The sequence below is a fragment of the Alternaria novae-zelandiae genome (assembly GCF_023758075.1).
Source record: "Alternaria novae-zelandiae strain BMP 2774 chromosome Unknown scaffold_1, whole genome shotgun sequence".
NCBI classification, from domain to species: domain Eukaryota; kingdom Fungi; phylum Ascomycota; class Dothideomycetes; order Pleosporales; family Pleosporaceae; genus Alternaria; species Alternaria novae-zelandiae.
Genome location: NW_026056961.1, coordinates 896,806 through 918,739, shown reverse-complemented (window position 1 = coordinate 918,739; position 21,934 = coordinate 896,806). Strand labels below are relative to the sequence as shown.

The following is a 21,934-nucleotide window of genomic DNA, read 5'->3' as shown; positions in this document are numbered from 1 at the left end:
GGACCATGATGACGAATTGAGAAGAGAGGGTAAGTTGAAGTAGAGTTGGGTGTTGAAGTAGTGAGGGAAGTATTGCTGGTCGCTGTGATATCCTCACTGCAGAGGCGAAATCACCTGCCTTTTTAACATGTTCTCCTGTATCTATCACATTATCCTGAAGGCGAAGCATTTCGTTAGTATCGTGATAGCAACATGGGTAAAGCGGATTGATTAGTCTGTTTTCGGACCTTCTCGTGTATCTCTTTCGGACCTTTTACTACCTGCTCAACCAGGTACCAATCTCGGCTTCCTTCCCCAACTGTTCTTTACACACCGCAAATTGTAACTAATCGAGAGGATCTAAAGCCTCATCGGTACACCTCTCGACGATACTTCGGTGGCCATTAACAGTGGCCCAAGCACTGGACCTCTTAGCTTAGCGGAGCTTGTCTTTCTAAGCCAAGATAGGACTTGGTCTTCAACACGTGGTTAAGATATACGAGGTGTACTTGCGCTTCATAGGTAAGTACCGTGTTCATCGCATAGCTTGGTCTATCAGAACACCCCTGAGGTCGTATTTTGTTCGGCCCTCAAAGTAGCAGGGAAACAATGGCGATAATTGTCACTCTCGATTCCACCGCAGTCACCTGTGAGAGAGCCCGAGGCATTCGTCCGGAAGCCAACAAGACAGCGCGTATCTCTAGACCCTAGACATCGTGAAGTATATATAGCACATAGGCCCGCCCTCTTCGTTCACCTACTCCACTTCGTACCAACCTATCTCCATCTTCTTCCAGACCAACGTCAAGATGGTCCGCCTCTCCGCCGTCTTCGGCCTCCTCCTTACCATGGCCGTTGGTACCCAGGCTTCTATCTACTGCCAGTGCTTGTACCAGGACGGCTCCCATTGCTGTGTCGCTGTACGTGCCTCGAACTCCTTAGGGAGAGAGACACGGGACTGACCAAAATTTTAGGATAACAATGGCGGCTGCACCAGATCTTGCTTGAACGTCGCGCCGCTGTTTGAGGACGACAAGCCCTGCAATGCTGGAGGAAAACACTCCGACGTGAGCTTCTTCACCGCCCAGGGCCGCCATGCATGCAACGACTAGGTTGGTCATGAAACATTCAAGGGCGTAAGAGGGAGGTAGGATAAGGGACGATCAAGACAACAACTTGGAAAACGTATAGCGAGCTCGGAGATGACCGGCTTTGGTGGTGCTGGATGACATCCATATAAACCATATCCTCATAATTCCATTGTCTTCTTGTTCTTAGGATGAAGGGGTTCTTCGCACTGGCTTTGCAGCTTTTAGTTCTTATCTAACATTCGTCTCCCATTACTTCTTGTCTTGCTGACCGTTGCTATCATACTTCGCGTAATATACATGCATCGTAAGTCGTTTAAGTGCCATATATGACAACTAGTATGTCCAGATCCAAATCTGCAGCTGGAATGAAATCTAACTCTTTCTTCCATAAATTATCAGGCCCCTCATCTGCACATCACTTGTCATCATACAGCCATGCCCGCTATGCCAACTCCAACAGCTGCAGCAAGGCCCTTGGCCCAGCCTACTCCTTGTGTAGGTGCAGCGTTCACCACGATCGTCCGCGTCACTCCTGTCTTACCAGTGAGCGTACCCATACCGATCGATCCTGACCCTGGAAGTGGGGCGTTCGTCTGAAGAGGCTTGAAATCCAGCGATATAGTGTATGGCCACCAAGTGGAATATGTCCCTCCGATCCATGTCTCGGCCCACACCACGGTGTAGAAGGGTACGTTGCTGAATGGTTTCGCCAATCGCGTAACATCTGCACCTGCAGTTCCGGCAACATTGATGGGTGGAGCTGCCGGCGCGATGGCATTGACAGGAGGCGCAAGAGCTGGTGGTGGTACAGGATTGACGACAGGATCAACAGCGGGAACAGGTATAGCTACAGGCGCAGGTAATGCAGGCATCGGAAGTGCAGGATCGACAGGAAGAGCTGGGGCAGGTTCTGCAGCTGGTATCGCTGTAATTATGGCTGGTGGTTGCTGAACAGGCGCAGGTGCGCCCTCGACTGGAGCAATGCCGGGTCCTTGACGAAGCCTATGCAACCGTTAGTACCCTGTCACATCACAATCCTCTAAATTGGGAAGTTACTCAATGCCGCCCACGCCAGCGATAGATGTCGCAGTAGGCGAAACCGATGTAGGGACCGAAGCTGGGCTCGCGCCTATTGTTGTTGTAGTCTCCTCTACATCTGGCAGGTACTCAGACTCAGCGAAGAGTCTACCGCTTATGATTGCCGATAAAAGAAGGACGTAGAAGTCTTGGACGCGCATCTCGTCCCGTGCCGAGAGGTGAGAGAAGGACGCTCGGCTGCTGTTGTCGAATGTGGGAATTTGAGACTGAAGCACCAAAGCCTGACCTCGAAAGCTGACAGACCGACCGGCAGATGGGATGATATCCCAGACTCGAGCTTCACGCCAGAAGAAAAATCGGTGCAGTTACTCGTGTCGAGTTTGAGACAATGTTGCGATGCCGCTTGGAATTTGATATGTATCGTACTGCACAATGGAAAACAACAGGTAAAGTCTGAACAAGCCAAAAGAGCCAAAAGCCAAAAATCGAAAGCCTAGAGACGCGCGCGAGTTGCTGAAGCCAAAAAGAGCGTAGACGTGCAGAAAAGAGTGTGGTTGAAAAGCTGCAGTGTTGATACCTCGCGATAAGGATGCAAATGCAGCGACTGGACCCTGAACCAGAACAGCAGGAGCGGCTCTCCTTGCGGATAGGAAGCAACTGCCAGCATCTCTATCACGACTGCCGTTATACATTACGGGAAGGTGTAGCTCCTGCTTCATGGCCATGGTACGACTTTGGAGATGGCTCTAACTTACCCGATTGATCCCACGGCGTTATTTGACACCTAGGCATCGTTTACGCTGCGGGTCGTTGGGCATACCTGAAAGCTCATGCGACTGAAAACATACTTACGAGTCCCTATTCATGCATTATGTCCATACACCCTATCTGTGATGCAGTCCCTGAGCTACCTAGGTAGCATTTACTGTGTACTGAAGTCGTCGGTCCTGATACATCCGTTAACAGATCTCGGGATCGGCCAACTAGTTCCATGCATGCAAGTCGAGAACGCAATGTGGCTATGTAAGCCGCAATCGAAGTCGGAGGTCGTCTTGACAACACAGTCTCGCCGACCCGGTTCATCGCACCACCGGCGAACGCTAATGCAATGCCAAACAGAAACAAGCCTTTTCCCGCTCAATAGTGCATCCTGAAGAGAGCAAGATTGCCGCCATGCTGAAGCTTAGGTGGCTGCAAGAGATCTGAGCAACGCAGGGGGCGCGCAAACACAAGCTTCATGCAGGATGCAAACAGGAGGGGATCCGATGCAGCGTCTGGTAGCCGAGGAGCGAGGATAAAGGACGCGCGAGTGTAAGAAAACAAGAAGAAATCAACTGTCTCCAGAAGCTCTCCGGTAGTAGCGTCCTATCTCGATAGGTGTCACAACGAGCTCGAAATCGAGTCATCTCACGACGAAGTGTCAGAACATCTCCTCGCCACTCTCAGCTCCCAATAGACTTGCAGCCCCACTATCACGGGAGTACCTGGGCCGTCTTCAGCAACCGCCGCTCCACCAACATTAGAGTCCAAATTGCCGGTGTACAACGGCGCCGAGTTACAGGCCCATTACGTCACTGAGCTGGCACTACTACTGTGCAGCTAACCCCAAGTACCGAAACGCACCGGCAGACGCCACAGCAGAAATTTGGCGCGGGTACGGCACTAGACCGCGCGTCAGCGTGCAAGTGCAAAACAACGCTGGGGAGAGTTTAGCGGTCGCAGTGGGAGGTTTCCCGGGCCTTGTAGGTTCAGTCTATAGTCGTAGTTTGAGACTCGCGTCGAGTTGAGGTGCAGGAGGATCTTCAGGCAATTCTGGCAAGCTCGCCGGATGAGCTACATGCCGCGAACATGTTCTCTGACAACTGAGTCACGGACGCGTCCCGACAGCAGGGCAAGATTTCGATAGGCTTGCATAGCGCGTCTGATTGGCGTTGTTGGTCGAGGGCTGGTCGAGACGCGATGGAGGGTCTTCCGACGCTTCCGGAGTGAGGCTCCGTTGGTAGTAGCCCGGCCAGCTCCACTGAGCAGGATATCAGCCATCGCAACTCCGATGCTAGCTGAGTAGTTCTTGCGCGTATGCAAGGTACAGTTGTTGCAAACTGGGATCTCTGCAATTGATGAGATGCAGGGCAACACCCTTTTTCATCCTAGAGTGCGTGTCAGTAATGAGATGACACAAACGACTGCAAGGGCAAAGGTTAAATTGAATTGTTTAATTTTCTTATGGCAGTAGCTGTCATGGGCTAGGATATATCGACGCATAATGGTCTAAGATGGTATCTTCCGATTCTTTTCTCTTTCCAATGCAAAAACAGGCGACGCGATGGTATGCGGCATGGGGGTATGAGGGCCGAAAGGACGGTTGTGGAACAACAGCTTCCGGCGGAGTGCACTCCGATACAATAAGTAAAATCTCTGCCACAAAGGGCCGAGGTAGAGAAGGAGCCGCTGCTGGACCAGGGCAGAAGGCGTGGGCAAACGGGCTGACTGCGCAGAACCCCGTGCGAAGGGTATATACAAGAAGAGAATATATAAAAGGGTAAAGACACTATAGGCGGTGCTGCGCCATGAGTATGTTGCTGAATCAAAGAAAAGTGTGAGGCGGTGCGAAGACGGGCCCGTGTAGAAGTCGAAGTGAAAAGTGCAAATCGGACTGCAGTAGTCGTATTACTCCAAGAACGCTGTAGAAGTGGTCGTATGCTCGTAAAAGTTCCCAGCCCATGGCCCCAGATATAGGGAACAAGTGGAGTGGGAGGAGGCGGTATTAACTGTCCTGATAATGTCTATTACGCCAGCGTTAAGCTGAGAAGTGTGACGAATAAGGGGACCACGATCGATAATGATTGCGCACCGAATGTGCTGGTCGCGCTACCTGTGTATGTTGTTTGACCGGGTGTCATATCGTCTCCATCTTGCGAGAAGAAGTAGGTTTTCGCTGCCTCTGGGCCCTTGCTCTGATCCGGTGGGCTCATCTGGTTAGGGATGGCGCAGACTTTGGCGGGGTCATATGTCGGGCAACGCTTCTTGTAGTCGTTCTGCGAGCGTTCGGTATCAGTCGAGTTGAAGTATGACTTCATGTACGAGATGGTCATGACGGTGTCTTGATCCGGGGGTCCAGCAGACCACGATGGGTCACCGTTGCTCCAGTGGTTCAGGAAAATGCCGCCGCTCTCCGTGGGAATGTTCTCGGTCATCTCGTGGAGGAATACACCGTCAACGTAGAAGGCGACGCGGTTAGGGGTCCAGTCGAAACGGTACTCGTGGAACAGTTCGTCCGGACGGAAAGGGAGAGCCTTGACTTCGAAGCCGTTTGTTCCTTGAGCAGCGTAGCCGTGCGTAACGGATTCCGGGCTTTGGAGAACGAGGTTTACGGCGCCTTGGGAGTTGTTGAACTGGTGAGACAGGAACTCCATGTCAATTTCTTGCGAGTTGTTGTGGTACTGTGCTTGTTAGTCAAGTTTCAGACTGAAGAAGAGGGTGTGGGATCTTACGAAGAAGAAAGCGCCGCAAGTTCCCGAGGAGTTCGACAGCTTCATGCCGACACGGAAGCTTCCAAGTAGAGAGTCGTTGCGCATTGTGACAAGCTCGGCTCCGCTAACGAGACCATCTTGATGGTCGCCGCGAACCCACAACTCTAGTCCGGCATCACCGCCATGGTCTGCATCACCCGACCAGCCCTTCTTGAAGGGGTTCGTGACAATGTTTGTCAACTCCATGCTCTTTCCAAAAGGCCCTCTAGCGTTCGTCGAAGTAACATTGTATTCCTGCGGCTGCCAGCCAACCTCTTTCAAGTCGTCGGTCGAAGTATGTAAAAAGTCATTTTCCATGAGCTCTGTGAAGACGGCATAGTTCGAGTCGCTTGTGCTGTTAACCGAGTAGCCGCATTCGCAGGCAGCGTTGGCTGAAAGAGGTTCACCGGTCAGCACGAGTTCACATTGGGAGTCGCAGGCGAGGAGCCGACTTACAGAAGCGGGACAAAGCGAGTAATAGTAGCGACGACGTCGCGCCCCAAGTACTGCGGGACAACATGTTGAGAAGATTAGATTAGAAGCGAGTGACTGTAAAGGTGAACCCTTTGCGACGGACGGAAAAGAAAAGTAGTAAAGAGCGTGCGAGGCGGGAGTCGGGTGGTTGATGTGCAGCCGGCCAAAAGTAAAAGAGGTCGGATGGCTGATGGCAGGCAGCGCAGAGGCCGATGATGAACTGCTGGGCCCTCGTGTGCAGAAAGGCAAAGTCCGGCACGCACGCCCAAAGCAGCGCAATTACGGACGCAGGAACCACTCACGTCGCCCTTGGGGTCTGGGCACCTCCGCTATTTTCCTCAGGGATCGCCCGTTAATGCCACCGAAATAACGTGTACGAGGTAACTTTGTGGGTCGCCAGGAAGGTCCAAGTCTGGGCTAAGAGACGTAGCGCACGTCTAAGCTGCTGCTCCAGCGCGGAGTGTCAGTAGCTTTGGCGTATCGTATGCAGGAACCGCCTTTGGTCAGCTGGCTGCTATGGCTGGGACGTGGTGGCTGACTGGGAGAACTACGATGAACGCTGGAGGCGGCTGGTGAGAAGACAGGACTATCTCCGCGCGACTCCATTCGCGCCTCCTCCGTGCCCATCCGTCAACGCTGCTGTCACCCACGCTGGGAGGCGCGATAACACATGCACCATCCCTCAACCCCCTCAGATGCTCGGAGCCACAGAGTCCATCGACTGGCCAGCGTTCACCACAGCCGTCGCACTACCTCGCCCTCCTTGATTGGCCACTGCCTTGATTCTGCCCAGTCACAATCGAGATCGCACCCAGTACAATGTCTTGTGATTATATCCAGGCGAGCGTAGTCGCAATGCCCTCCTGAATGCTTTGCTACGTGCGTCGCAAAGCTCCTATTCCAGATTCCCGAGACCAGGCACCCCCACTGCGGCCGTCTTAGACGAGTAACAGCTCACGAGCGCCATGCATCCTCTGCATCCTTTCAAGTCTTTTCCGCTCTTAGTGACAGCCTCGGGGAATAGCGAGCGTATGGCAGGCCACAGAAAACGCCCCTGCCGCGCCGTTGCTGTGCACGCCTGATTACAGGGTAACGCAATGCCTGCGAGTGCAGCAAGAAATTACCCATCGCTATCAAGCGAGGAGCAGGGGGTACGACGCTCTGGCCGCATCGATGATTACAATCTCAACCTTCTGCTTGATGAGGTGCCATGACGATGCGTGTGCTCAACATGTTCATAACGAAAAGTTGGTCGCATCCATAGACGAGAAGATGTGCATCTGATTTTGTTTATTGCTGATCACCCGAAGTGATAGGCGCCAAAGCAATGCAGCACCCCTATTCCCCATTCCGGCGGACCTCGGATCCCACAACCCACAACACCAAGGCTCAGCAACATCAGCAACCCGCCCAAGCTCTTGTCATCCTCTTCGCACAATCCCAAGTCCTGGCAAGACAGCACATTGTCCACCTCGGCATTATGTCATAAGCCTTGATGGCTGCACACTGCACCGTGCGCCCGCGTCTTCTGACAGGCCAGAAACACAAAAGCTGGGGTATGCTACCACAACGGCTGTCGTTCTTTTGGCCACTTTCCCTTGTCAGTAATCTCCCTCAGATTTGATGTGAGGATGATCCTCGTCCGGCGTCACTCGGCAACGACCGCATTGGGTCATATCTAAGACGGCACGCTCCTGCCGAGCTCTCATGGCGACTGCGCATGCCATGGAAGGATGGAAGTCTGGGGCAATTATTCCATGAGGCCGTCGCTGGGCGCCTCGGTGATCGTTGCGGGGGTGAGGTTACTGTAGCGCCTGCCTCACCTCCGATGTGTGCACCTAGTACCATGTTGCGCTGACCATTGCAGTGGGTGCGCATTAGGAAGCAGCGTTCCTAGCTCTGGATCAGTCACGATGCTCACTCACGTCGGATGGACAACATTCCTGCGCGGAATCTGAAATTTCCGCACAGGACGATCTGCCGATGAGGAACACGAGAGTATCCATCCGCGAGCACTAAAGCAGTCTGACATGTTTGCACTGGGGTGCAAAGTTTGCGTTGCATCGTAGAGTGCTAGTGCTCATCCACGCGTGTCTGCGATATGCACTACCACGCTGACGATTTGACGATGTGAGCATACCAGCCCAGATTGAGATCCTGAAGCTAGGGCGGATTGCTTTCATTCCTTCACACGCCGGCAGAAAGTATAGAGTAAAGTTCAAGGCGAGACACCGGCCAGCAGCGACGGAGAATGCCTCACCCTCTAATGGCATCCACACACGCACAACTAAACAAATGAACAACTCATCGCAGCACAAGTGACGATCCCCACCCTACAGCCCTATCGTGAACTGGTGTTTTGTTCACCGTCACTTTCGCGTCTGAGTCGCTCCGTTAGATCGGCACCCTAGCAGAAGTCAGAGTCAGGGTCGACGGCGATACGAGGTGGAAAGAAACGCCGAGCGACCTTTGCCGCTCGTCCAATAACCAGACACGAGCCCTAGACTAACGGACAAGCTACAACACGAGAAAGCGTCCAGGAATATGCTTCATACGGGACCCTGGGTCATGATACTGCATGTCTTCGCCACAATGGCTGCAGACACTGAATATAGAAATCGTAATCGCGTGTGAATTAGCTACGAACTGCAGAGATGCGCGCCGGCGACAAAAAGACATGCCGTTCCGCTACCTATGGAACAAGAAAGATTTTCCCAACCGCAAGCGCCCATCATAATATCCCGTCCCATGAGCGGAGCTTACCGGTTCTTGCGAGACCCGAGAGAGAGGGAGGAAATTATACGCACCCGCGTGAAGCGTTCGCTCTACGCCAGCAGTAACCAAGGTGAAGATCAAAAAGCCCAACTCGTTTCATTCCATCGTTAGGGGGTGTGGGTAAACCAGAAAAGCAAACGCCGAATACCGAAAAACAACCAAAATACTCCAAAGATTCCTATGAGAAACAACAATGCTAGTGTTTCGTGCGAGGGGGGTATCATCGTCATTTGTCACAATCTCATCACAAGAATCCACTCTCGGAGAGAAGCCTAAAACGCCGTTAGCCCCATCTTCTCTCCAAAAGACGCATTCATATCCCCGCTTTGTTGCTGTGTCCTCCTCTTGAAGCGGGGGTTTGATTTGAGTTTTTCTCTCTATCCTTCTAGCCCAGTTTTGGAACGATCAAAGGAGAAATAGGTAGTGTACCTTGCAATCTTTTCGTCCTCGCGTTCTCGTGGTTCGACGCTCAAACTCATCTCGTACATCTCGTGCACGTCGCCTGCAGACTGCATGTTGGTGAGGATGTAGTCTTGCAGCTCGGGCACAGGCTGTAGTGGGTATGGCACGTTTTGGTACTGCTGGATGTCGCGGATCACTTCGGCGGTTTTGGCGCGCTTTGCGAAGTTGATGAGGTTTGTGCGCTTGATCAGCGATGGAATACCATCCTCGATGAAGGTCAAGTCGGTGAGATAGACACCTGGTAACATGGATTAGCCGGCTGATGCAGGGATGCTGCTGGGGCAGTACATACCGAAGAAAGGGATACAGGGTGGATTCGCTCGATGGAGCGTATCTCGGTACTCCGCAAAATTCTTGGTGCTACCCATGAGCTTGCGCATGCTTTCCAGGGTTGCCATAGAGCGCTGGTTGACGGCGCTCCAGGTCCTGTTCAAGCGGTGAATAGGTGCTGTTCCTAGCGCTGAGATGATTGAGGTTAGTGTAGAAAAGTTGTTCAGCTGCCTGCATTTCTGGTTTGTGTTAGCAATAGATGTCGCATGCACGCGTTCGTTGACTTACATCTGCGACATTGACAAAGTGCTTGATGACGATCACTCTGCGCTTGACGTCTTGTTGTGTAAGGATCATCTGTGCGACCCAGTTCGTCAACTGATTGGAGTGGAGAATAAGCGCCTTGACGTTTGCGGCCGGATCAGGTTCACCGGGGGCAAGCTTCTTCTGCCAGGTCTTGTTCAAACACTCCGTAGGGCGAATCTTTCCGTATAGTCTGGATTCGATGATCGTGAGTTGTCGGGCGAATTCCGTTGCGTCAATGTCCAGGAACTTGAGCTTCTTCATGTGTTTGGGCAGAATAGGCTGCGGCGTTTGTGCACTCAACGTGAGGACTAAGCGTTTCGTGGGCATATCTGGGCCGCGAGACCTTTGCTCCACTGATGTCATCAGTGGTGCCGCTCCAGGGGTGCTTGTTGTGGCAACATGATCCTTCGCAAAATTGTACACCCGCTGGATCAGGATGCGTGCTTCCTCGTCGTTACCTTCCATCCAGTAATTGTCGAACCAACTCTTAAGAATATTGACAACTCGGAACCGGATCGGCTTTTGTTTCTTGTCTACCCAGTGCTGATAGTCCTCCTTGGCCAGTCCATGGGGTGGTTGTATACTCCATCGTTTGACCAGCATCTCGAATAGCTCAGAAGCCGTGGTGAATGATCGATACGTAAGCAGGAAGGTGTTGTTGAAAGCTGGATCGAGACGGTCGTGACGCGTCAGTTGCTCGACAAGACCAGCCAAAGTACCACCCTTCAGCTGTGGTGGTACGGATTTGTGATCGTAGGATATTTCGCCCTCATGGTCGAGCTTCAAGTACTCGGGGGTTTCTTCGATCGCCTGCTGTGGAATAACAGGGACTTCACCGAAGAAGTCCTTGAGCTTCTTGTTGCTGTTAGCTGATCGTACTGGCTCGATCTTGCCCTCGTCGACACCAAGAGGTGTGCCTGCACTGTACGTGTCTGCCTTGGGAATGTTGCCAAGCAAAGGTCTCTCTTGTCCAGATGGCCCTCGGGTATGGTTTGGTAGCTCGCTATCGGTGTTTCTCCTTGGGTCTGCACGGCTCACAATGTCGGACAGGGGGACTGTATCCGAAAGTTGTTGCAACAGACCGTATTGCTGGGTGCACGTCGATTCCAGATCTCGGACAACTGCTCGCACCGCATTGATGCGGTCCTCAAGTGAATCACCACGTAGTTCCGCCCACTCGTCTCCCAAGGGTGCGGCTACTCCTTGACACGCAATTACGAGTTCAGATACGACGTCGTAGGCCTTTTGCTTCTGGACACTGAATTCGCTGAGTTGCTGCCCGTGAGTATCTGCGTCGAGAGAAGCGAGGTTGATCTGTTCAATGGTCGAGATCCAGGGTCGGCACGCCTCCAACACCTTTCCTGCGGCACTGCATACGTGGTCACCTATCGCTTGGTGTTTCCTATGTGATATAACTGGGTCTCTGACCATCAGTTGCTCATCCAATCGCCGGAGACTGGAAATGATCAAGCGCTTAACATCCTGCAGTCTCTCCAATACGCGCGAGTCAAGCTTGAGAGTTGGTTCAACGGAGGGCTCATAGTCGTCCTGGTCAGAGTACATGGAATTGTTGGAGTCATGGGTGTCAGTTCCGTTATTCTGCCAACTGCCTCCGGTGGTGTTCCCGGCTACAAATCCAGGCACGAGACGGGGAATCTCTTCTCCGCGCTGCTGGCGTGCTACTTCGACAAAACCAAAGACTCCGTTGAGGACGCCCTCTGCTTCTTTCAGACACTTGGAATAGGAATCGGGGGGAGGAAAGTCGGAGGCAGCGATATGCGAAGACAGCACCAACTTGGAGAATCGCGACATGGTCTCGCGGAAGTGAGGGTACAAGGCCTTATTTGTAGATATGATAGAGGGGTTGCCGGAGTGGTTGTCCGTGGTCCCTGAACCAGCAGCGAGCAGCAAACGCAGGTGGTCCGAAACGTCCTCGGCGCGCTTCACAAACTCAGACCTGTCGCTATTGTTGATAGCCTGCTTGTAGCGCTCGATGGCACGGCGCATGTCCTCCACCATCCTGTTCCAGGTGAGAGGAACCGGGCTCACGTCGTCGTAGAACTTGCGCGTTTGCGTCGTGGTGCCGTTCGACCCGCTAAGAGCTGGGCTGTTCGCAAAGGAAGTGGCCGTGGTGCCGGTGGGAGGCATAGCGGAAGAAGCTGCGAAGCTCATGCCGCTTTGGTCGTAGGACCTGCCAGGGTAGCCCGCGTTCATTGACTCCATCGAGGTTGCCGATGAGAGGCCATCGGACAAGCGCTGCCTGTGCTGTGGTACAGTGTCAGTACTCGCTCCACGTAGAGTAGCGCAAAACTTACGCGCGAGCGGAATGAGCCCTTCATGCCGGGCCCTTCCAGGTCGGACGCTGACGTCTCGTCGTCGGTGTCCTCCATGTGGTAGCCGGAGCCTGACGCGAGCAGCTCAGCTGGCGGTCGCGACATGTCGGGGATGAAGACGTCGGTGCGGTTGCGTGGGCCGCTCTCGTTCGCAGAAGGCGACTCGAGGGGCAGCTCCATTGTGCTGACGCCCGTCAGGGTGTTGAAGTAGAACAGCATGCCGTCTGGCGTCGCCTGGGGTATCCAGAACGCCGCCTCCTCCTCTTTGTTGTGCGGCACATTATTGCGCTCGAGGGGCAGGATGGTGTCGTTCCCGCCGCTCAGCGACTCGCCGTCCGACGTGTCGAACTCGCCGCCGCCCGTCGACCGCGTTTCGTGGTCGTCGTCGGCGTCGATGCCGTCTCTGTCGCTCTCGATGTCCTCGCTCGGGCGCTGCACGACGGCGCAGTAGTTGCTCGGGAACCAGCCGCGGACACCGTGAATGACTCCGTCCCACCAGCCGCTCTCGAGCTGGGTAATAACCTGTATTATGTCGCCCGTCCGGAAGCTGAGAGATGTGCGGTCGTCTGCCTGGTAGTCATACAGGGCGCGCACGTACATGCCGCCCGCGTCCGTGGTGCCGAAGCTCATGGCGTTGTAACGAGTCTACGTTGTTGGCGCGACCGGCGTGTGGGTGGAGGAGGCAACAACAGCCCAGGCGCGAGTACCCCTCTGCTCAACCCAGGGTTAAAGTAGACGCGGTCGCTATGTGGGCCGACTGAGCTTACGCCTTCGAGGATGTGTATTAGAGCCGGGGGTTGCTTGATTGGACTAGAGGGGGACCAGGCAATGAGGAGCCTGACGTTCGCGCTTAGCTGGGCCGGAGCAGCGAATCCAGCCTCGTAGCAAGCTCTCTCGTGTGATTATGGTTGAGCAGAAGAATGGGCTCGAGCGAAAGAAACGCAACACCAGGGTGGGCGTCGTGAGCAGCGGTGGAGTGGGGACGCGCTGTGCCATCCATGGATCACGTGTTGGGCGTTGGATAAAAGCAGCTAACAATGTGTCAAGAAGACCCGGACCCGTCCCAGGAGGATTATTCTCGGAATCCGCCAACATGCTACATATTGCTCTCCATGCACATCTATCTGCCCTGCCAACCTGCAGCCGTTTGTGCATGTACTCAGTGTAGCCAGATGGTAAGCGATGGTCCCTGAGCGGGCACATCTCCATGGTTCACGCCGCAGCTGTCAACGAGGCTGTCGTGGCTGTCTACACCGACCATGCATGCTATACATATGCCATTGATAATACGGCCCCACCGGGCCCTCATTGTGGTACGCAACATCTATTGACGCCGCAGAGCCTGGCGATGCAGCGGGGACGGTGAACTTTCAGTCAGTTGTCATCTAGAACACTGTCTGACTCGTTGCATATTCTCGGGATTTTGCGCTATGAAACGTGGTCCTCCAGGATAGCGAGGACTTCCCTCCCGTTGCGGGCGGATACCGGCGCATCGAGCATTGTGCGACCGTCTATCTTGCACCACCTGTAACGTTTTGTATCTACCGACCCTACGCATTTCGTTTGCACGGGATGTCACTCGATGCCCCGCAACTCAGTGGGGGACCTTTGCTTGTTTGTGCTGCTCCTCGTCTGAACCTCCAAATCCTTAGAACAACAGGCAGTGACTGAGGCGCGGCAATGCTACACCGTGATACTACAAAAGCATGCCTATATCACTGCATCCGGCGCTGTATTCCGCGGCCCTTTCGGCCATCTGGGTGAGAGCGGTGACTGACACGCGCATCTCATCGTGGAAGGTGTGATGGAAGCTCGGAATGATTATTGCGGATCTTAGTGGCCGATACCAGTCTCAAACTTGCTTGGTTTGTCGCGTGGAAGCGGAAAAGGCATTTTCTGGGTTCTGTGACACTGGCTGGTGGGCCGGAGGATCAGCCATCAATTGATCAAGATCTTTGCTGTTCCCGAGACATGGGCATTGTTGAGAAATGAATAGGTGCCGTTGTAGAAGGAGAAGCTCAAACGAAGAGCAGGATGCGATAGCTGCCGTGCTGCACGTGGGGGCCTGCAGCGACATGCCGTTCAGATGTCATCGAAGTATCCGCTGAACCCAATGGCAGACTCGCTGCGTCCTGCAGGGCCGAAAGGGCGTACCTTTCACATGGGACTGGGCATGATGGCACGTCAATATACCGGCTTGAATTTGCAGCCACCATTCGTCTTCACTGAAATGAGCTAGATGTTTGCCTCGATCAAAATGAAATTACCTGACGGCGTAGGCGGATGAGTACGGCCCTGCCGCGTCCGTGAGGGCGCGGAAGGGCCATCCAGTGCCACTTGAAACCACCATCTGCTTCTAAAGCATTACGGCAAGCGTGCTAGCGCGGGGGGTTTCAGTGAAAAGTAAAGCCCCTCGCTGATACAGTGGTCAATGAGGGGCCGTTAGAGGGGTTGTAGAAGGCATGTGTAGCGGTGGCTTGTGTTCAGGAACGGTGAGGGTAAGAGAGTGTCATGGCAGCAAGAGCGTTTGCTAGGCCGCGACCGACGCTATAAGGTCCAGGATTATACGCGCTCCCCCGATTGAACGAAGACAAGCGGGGCATAATTTAGCGGACTCTGCCACTTTCTGCTGACGGGACGCTCGATCGTGTGTAGGTGTTGTCCCGAGCCGAAAGACCTCGGCCAGACGGGTCGGTGGAATCGGTGTGTCTGTCGACACACGCAAGAAGCACCGTGTTCGCGGCGTTGAATGTTCGTGTGAGCTCTGCAAGCCGTGGCAGTCTACTGCAGGTGTGGACCTGACTAAATGCCAGTGTGGGTCCGGGGAACGGGATCCTGGCCCGAAAGTATGGATAGAGTTCCAGAGGGCAGCCGACGATCGTCTTGAAATTACTCGTGGCACGACTTGCAAGTATCCTGGGCGTCATGTTGTGAAGGTGATTACCCCTCTGCAACCCCTTTTCCCGCGCCCTTCGTCATCGTGCAACACAGACCAGCCGGCCTGGAGGGAGGGGCGACAGATTGTTTGGTATTGAAAGCTGTTGCAAAGAACTGGCGCAGGCGTCCCCAGGTGGGAAGTGAGGCGGTGAGCCACCATCTGCATGGCCTGCATCTGATAACTGGCGGCCCACTACTCCTCCAAGAGTGTACTCGACCTTGTTCTTACCGCCACTTTGTCTGCTGGCCAGAGAGTGACAGCGGGTGGTACGGCGAAACATACTCGTTGAGGCTCTTGTGGGAGAATCATTGGACAGGCGGCTGCCATGTCGCACACCTGGGCCCAGAAGCCTAATGGTTAGGGCTACCCCGGGATGTAAGAACTCGGGATGATTATTATAGTATCAGAGGTTGTTGATGGCCTCGGTGTGCGATAGTCAAGAGTACCTCGCAACCTTGGGTGGTAGCGGGGTGTCTGTCACTGTTAACCATCTTGGCAACCTCAAAGCTGCCAGCTATACAAGCACCTGGCAGAGCCAGCAAAAGCATCGCAATTAATAGATGTTAGACACTGGACAAGTCGCGTTAGATACACTAGCGTGTTATCCGTTCACAGGGATGGGAGATGTATCTAGCGATGAGGCGGACGCAGGACGCACGGGCGAACCCCCCCTCTCAGAGTAGCCCTAGAGGTGCCTCGCCAGCGACATTGCACTGGTCCTCCTTGAAGTCACCCCTCCCCGAGGTCATCTCATCTTCAACAGTAGCCATTATTGTTCCATCGTCGTACGCGTAGCCATACGGTGCTGACGCCTACGACTTCCTCTCTTTTCTCTCACCGGCAATTCCTTCGCAGCTTTTTCCGACACACGGGATGCACGAAGCGTACAGCGCGACACATCGTCCATCTACCACCACGCTTTAACACCCCATTCCATCCATTGAGATGGCATCAAACTCCTCGCCCGCCGTGCGCAAAACAGGCGCGCCTGAAAAAAAATACAAATGTCAGCAGCACCCTGCACGAGGAGCTGTATGTGAGAACATCCACTGAACTTCGTCCAGGCCAGTTTTGCAACCGCGCTTTCAGCCGTAGCGAACATAGATCGCGCCATGAACGCTCACGTACGTCAAAACTCCCGTCTTTTCCGTCGCGATGGAGCTTCGCTGGGCGGGGTAGCTGTTTACGCGTTCGCCCCGCGCGTACTGTTGTTGCTACCTGCCCCGCGTTTGTTGGAAAGATTGAAACTGACGTTTGCGACGACATACAGACACCAAAGAGAGACCGTTCAAATGTGCCAAGTATGTTGCCCTGCACAGACGCATTATGGGAAATGTGCTGACTCCAAATCCAGGTGTCGCTCGACATTCGTACGTCGCGATCTCCTCCTACGACACGACCGCACCGTTCACGCGAAGGATGGTGGCGCGCCCCTCCCCAGCGAGCAGAAGCGCCGAACGAACACCAAGGCAGCCGAACAGAAACAAGCCACGGCCGAGAGCGCGACGACACTCGAGCGCATCGAAGCTGAGAACGATGCGATGCACGAGGATGAGGACCTTAACGCTGCGGCCATGTTGATGACCGACTTCCACCACAAGGCAATGGCGAGCCAAGAGCCCGAGATGATCCCCGAGCACAACGAGCCCGTCATCTCGCCCACGGGCCCATCGATGATGGAGCCTGTCATCCCATACACTGCCCCTGGCCAGAACATGCTTCCGCAGATGCCGTGGCGAGACTCAATGGTGCCTCAATCCGAGCCCAAGTCGTCGCCCAACACACACTCAGCCTTCAACAGCGCCAGCGCGCTCGGTTCGCATCCCCACCAGCTTCCACCCCTGATGGAGCGCACCATGTCTGGCAGCGACAGCCTCGCGCCTACCTTCTCAGCAATGAACGGCGGCAATGGGTTAGGTACTCCTGGTGCCCTGTCACCCTACCCCTCCATGATGGGACCGGTGTCACCAGTTGACTACCGCAAGTCGCCCGGCCCCAATCAGGCTCTGATGATGACCCGCGCCCCTCAGCTGGACTCTGAAGAGCAGTGTGCAAGGATCTACGAGAACATCAAGCAGTACGACAGTGAGAACTCGCTCTTGGAGACGTTCCACTTGCCCAGTCTGAACACGCTGAACCGCCTGTTGAAGACGTACTTCGATCTGTTCCACCACCACCTGCCTTTCTTGCACCCCGCCACCTTCAACCCCACCGAGGTGTCTGCCCCGCTATTGCTTGCTGTGCTATCGATAGGTGCTCTGTACATCTTTGACCAAGACCAAGCCTATATGCTGCACATTGGATCAAAGGTCCTAGTCAACCAGTTCCTTCAGAATAAGGAAAACTTCAGTTCCCGCAAATGCCCGTTGTGGACGATGCAGAGCACCCTGCTCAACATGATTTTCTCTAGCTGGAGTGGTGATCCAAAGGGCCTTGAGTGGGCTTGCTCGATTAAGAGTCTTCTTGCCAACGTACGTATAAGTGTGTCTTGCTCACGATCGCCACTAACACATCGTAGATGGTCGCTGGAAATCGGTACGAGCTCAAGCTCCGATCAGATGCTCGTGATGGCGCTCAGCCAAACCACGAAGAATGGGTTGTCGACGAGCAATGCCGACGGACTTACTATGCGGTCTATATCTTCTTCGGCCTACTGACGCTCACCTACAACCACACTCCTGCAATGGGTTTCAACGAGTTCGACACCCTGGAGCTGCCTTCTTCGGAGTCGCTCTGGACCATGGAGGTTTCAGATGACGAAGCCTGGCGCGAGAGCCTGAGTGCTTCCAGGATCATCACGTTCCGCCAAGCGCATGACAACCTATTCCAAGGCGAGACTGCTCGTTACAGTGCTTTCGCGACACGCGTCATGATCAACGCACTGTTCCTCGAAGTATGGTACCACAAGCGTAGCCCTGAAGCTCTCCAAGACGTAGTCACCGAGTACAAGCTTCGCCTGGCCCTGGAGACATGGGAGAAGTCGCTTGAGCTCTGCGAGCCTGAGACAGTCGTTGTCCAACTGAGCGCTCCACACAAGGGCCATCCTCTCATTTTCAACGCCATGGCGCTGTACAGGAATACCAGGGCCCGACTCGTGGTCGATCTCAAGTCCATTCAAGAAGCTCTCCGCTATCACGACTCCTACGAAGTAGCTGCTGCTATGACGAATGCCCGCGACAAGGTCCAGCGTTCACCAGAGATGATCAAGGTCATCCAAGAATGCTTCGATTGCATCGAGGTTGCTGCCGTGCAAGGCATACGCTGGGTTGCCCGAACTTCCGCTACCAACTGGAGCATCGAGCATCCACTTACCGGCATGGATCTGATGGTCATCTTGACACTATGGCTCTACCGCCTGGAGCACGACGAAGAGCCAGCTACCGAGGAGGAGCTGGCCATGTACAACAAGCTGCGCAATCTGTTTGACGACGATTCCGTGGATGTCTACGGTGCAAAGCTGAGCTCCACTGTCGCGCGACTATGGGGCAGCATGATCGACGAGGTCGTCGTTTGGGGGTATGTAAATGCCTATTTGTTCTTCAGTAACTTGGCACTAACGATACTTAGCATCACCAAACTTATGGGCGAAGCTTTCAAGCTACATTCGCAAGCACTTGTTGGCTACGAAGATGCCATGTCGTCTCGTTCCGGATCCGCTACGCCATCAATGGCTGCTGGTGGTGTCCAGGTGCTCGAGATGCAGATGGCCTACTAAGCGAGAGACAGCTTCCGGAACTGGTCGCGATCTTCCACGATCTTGTTTCCATGTCGCGTTACTTTTACAGACTGTGGATTTCCTTCCTATATTTCGTCCTCTCCTTGCACCTGGGAGCATGGCAAGGAGTTTGGCGCCCCCAGCATCGGTCTATTGTTTATCTCATTTCATTTCATTTTTCTCAAGATCGGGGTAATACGGCGCACAGGGCGGGTCTGGTCCAGATTCCTACACTCTCGAGCTCATGCTCTACTCATTTGGCATTCTTCTAATACCTCTCCCTCGCTCATACCCATCGGCATTTCTGGACTGTTGAAGGCTGGCCCTAGGCGCGTTATTGCTTCACTTCGGTTCTGCTACTAGCGCTGCCTTTGTTGCATTCTTGCTAATATCTATTTCTTTTTGCCTGTACTTCGGTAATGCCTTTTCTTGGTGGCATTGGGCTATTTCCTTACATATACCATAGTATGTCATGATTCGACTTCGCGGTGACGGAGATGGGAGATATTACGGTAGTGGATATGAAGTCAAGGTGTAAATCGGTCTCAAATAGTACTGTATGAATACGTCTTCTTATGCCATCATGACATGAACGCAAATTGATATCTGCCTTGCTGTGATGTTTGTGTTCTTCGCGAAGTTGAGCATTCCAAGCCCTGGAGGTTCTTGAAAAGGCCACTAGTCGCACAGACCACCCCGGGGCCCGCTAGATGAAGCTTCATTCTCTTCCAAAATTTCGCGAAACCGACTTCAGCACGACGCATTACCAGCCACCACATCTTCGCATTTCTAATTCCTACCCAAAACCTACAGTCGCTTACCCACACAATGTCGAAAGATATCGAAGAGAAGAGGCTGAAGAAGGAGAAGAAGGACAAGAAGGAAAAGAAGGAAAAGCGCGCAGAGACAGACGGCGTGTCCAAGAGCAAAAAGGACAAGAAGGAAAAGAAGGTCAAGGGCGATGTCGAGATGGTAGACGCGCTCGAGGCTGAGCTCGAGAAGGAGCCAGAAGTCTCAATGGTCAACGTCGTGGACGGTGATGAGCCGCGCGGCGCACTCGTTCCCTTTGCCTTCCCTCTCGCAGACAACGACAAGGAGGTCAAGAAGATCCTCAAGACCGTCAAGAAGTGTATGTTTCCCACTTCATATGTGTTGGCCTGTTTGCGCACTTGAAAGAACAAGACTAACGTTCATCCTGCTACAGCCGCCAAGTCCAAGACCCTCCGTCGCGGTGTCAAGGAAGTCGTAAAAGCGCTGCGCAAGTCCGCTGCTTCAGGCGCCGGATCCTCCCTCGACGACCCCAGCGCCATTGTTGTCATCGCCGCCGATATCTCGCCCATGGACGTCATTGCGCATATCCCCGTTCTCTGCGAAGACCACAACGTACCCTACATCTACATCAAGAGCCGCGCGCAGCTCGGCGAGGCAAGCGCAACGAAGCGACCCACTAGTGTGGTCATGATCGGCAAGGACAGGATGGGCAAGAAGGCCGGCGAGGGTGACGAGGAGTTCACCGAGGCATACGGAGAGCTGGTCAAGGTTGTTGGCAAGGCTGCTAAGACAGTCAAGAAGTGAGAGCAATGCGACAAGTGGAGAAGAAGGTGATCGACCGTGTGTCGAGTGTATTGTTCAAAAGGGAAATGAGGAGTCTGGCGTTTTTCACCCATGGTTGGCTGATCAGTCCTCCTAGTGTTACTGTTTCAATTCTAGGCATCGAGCTAGGCTTGCAATATACCTCTACAAAACTTCACGCGCTCATGCCAACGGACAGTTTGCTCACGCGTCGCCTGCTGAACCAGCTACATTCACGGGTCTCACTCATGAGGCCTACACAAGACACTGAACGGAGCCCTCTGAAGATCGCCTGCAATTCGAGGTGCGATCCGATAAAAGAATGTCGGGTTTATGTACATATCAAGACAACCAAGTATAAACACGAAGAGAACTCGTTCACCACCCGCCCGCAGTTGACATTGTCAGTCGCAAGTTCAGAACCAAGGCCCTAGAGCCCATAGTCGTCCAATCCTCTGCATTCGAGCACAGAGCTCTGACAACAGCGCCTAGTTAGCAGCAGTCCACAGCGCCGGACCAGGGAACGTGTAAGTCGTAGGATTGGTGTAGATGTTGAACACGATACCCGGCATGTCCTTTGTGTACAAGCTGGTACCAGGAACGCCAGCCGTCGGTGCAACAGAGCCGCTACCACCGACCTTGAGGTTCAAGCCTACAGCAATACTTAGCATATGATCTTTTTACATCGAAAGCAGCCTGGAAGATGAGTGACCTACACTGGGGGTACAACTGCGCGCCATTCACGTTCTGCCCACCGTGAAGAGCAATGATCTCATGACGGATAACGTAGTTGCCAGGAGCAAGTTTGGCGGGAAGAACAGTGGAGACCTTGAACTTGTTCTTGATGAGCGTGTCTGTAACCCAAGTTCCAGGGCTGACGATGGCAGATTGAGAGATCTTGGACCAGCGGAGAGCACTGGGGGTTAGAGTGGTGCAATCGCCTGCATGAAATAAGTGATTAGTAAGAGTGCGCGCTGGACTGGTTTAAACAGATGGCATACCGTTGCAAGGCGCGATGTAGTTGATGATCGGGCCCTTATGACTATCAGGCCAAGTGTTCCACTCAAACTCAATGGTATCCCCGGCGTTGACGTTAGCGTAGAGACGTCCTGCAGTGGCACTCTTGTGGCAGTTCACATCTGCTGTGCCGACGGATGCGGGCTCGACGAAACCGATGTCTTGGTTCAATGCGTCCCAGCCTGCGGTTTGGGGGCGGCTGTCTTTGGAGAAGTAGTACCACACGGGGTCGGAACCGTTGGTGAAAGTGCCCTTTACGTTGACACCTTTGACGAAGCCGTGGGCGGATGCTGTGTCGAGAAGGACAGCGATGGCGCCGAGGAGGAGTGCGGATGTGTACATCGTGGAGTGTGTGAGAGAATGGTAGCGAATGTTGTTGCTTTGATGCTGATCCGTTGCACTTGTTTCTACCTACTCTTATATGTCTTCAAAGGTCTTCATCGTCTGTATGGCTT

The 21,934-nt window shown here is 53.8% G+C and overlaps 5 protein-coding genes across 5 annotated transcripts; 2 read left to right on the top strand and 3 right to left on the bottom strand.

Annotated features, from left to right (window-relative positions):
- Positions 1 to 4,894: 4,894 nt before the first annotated feature.
- J4E88_000276 (uncharacterized protein) lies at positions 4,895 to 6,137 on the bottom strand (the record flags this gene model as incomplete). Its single annotated transcript, XM_049393955.1, has 3 exons — positions 4,895 to 5,548; positions 5,600 to 6,009; positions 6,074 to 6,137. 3 exons carry the CDS (start codon positions 6,135 to 6,137, stop codon positions 4,895 to 4,897), a joined length of 1,128 nt encoding a protein of 375 aa, XP_049259784.1.
- A 2,973-nt stretch (positions 6,138 to 9,110) lies between these two features.
- On the bottom strand, positions 9,111 to 12,867 carry J4E88_000275 (uncharacterized protein; the record flags this gene model as incomplete). The annotated part of the gene is made up of 5 exons (XM_049393954.1): positions 9,111 to 9,138; positions 9,296 to 9,566; positions 9,621 to 9,837; positions 9,887 to 12,169; positions 12,220 to 12,867. 5 exons carry the CDS (start codon positions 12,865 to 12,867, stop codon positions 9,111 to 9,113), a joined length of 3,447 nt encoding a protein of 1,148 aa, XP_049259783.1.
- A 3,312-nt stretch (positions 12,868 to 16,179) lies between these two features.
- On the top strand, positions 16,180 to 18,890 carry J4E88_000274 (uncharacterized protein; the record flags this gene model as incomplete). Its single annotated transcript, XM_049393953.1, has 5 exons — positions 16,180 to 16,207; positions 16,446 to 16,476; positions 16,530 to 17,646; positions 17,694 to 18,691; positions 18,743 to 18,890. 5 exons carry the CDS (start codon positions 16,180 to 16,182, stop codon positions 18,888 to 18,890), a joined length of 2,322 nt encoding a protein of 773 aa, XP_049259782.1.
- Positions 18,891 to 19,718: 828 nt separating this feature from the next.
- Positions 19,719 to 20,465, top strand: J4E88_000273 (uncharacterized protein; the record flags this gene model as incomplete). Its single annotated transcript, XM_049393952.1, has 2 exons — positions 19,719 to 20,019; positions 20,095 to 20,465. 2 exons carry the CDS (start codon positions 19,719 to 19,721, stop codon positions 20,463 to 20,465), a joined length of 672 nt encoding a protein of 223 aa, XP_049259781.1.
- A 485-nt stretch (positions 20,466 to 20,950) lies between these two features.
- On the bottom strand, positions 20,951 to 21,821 carry J4E88_000272 (uncharacterized protein; the record flags this gene model as incomplete). Its single annotated transcript, XM_049393951.1, has 3 exons — positions 20,951 to 21,114; positions 21,179 to 21,403; positions 21,464 to 21,821. The coding sequence occupies 3 exons, from the start codon at positions 21,819 to 21,821 to the stop codon at positions 20,951 to 20,953; spliced, it is 747 nt and encodes a 248-aa protein (XP_049259780.1).
- Positions 21,822 to 21,934: the final 113 nt, after the last annotated feature.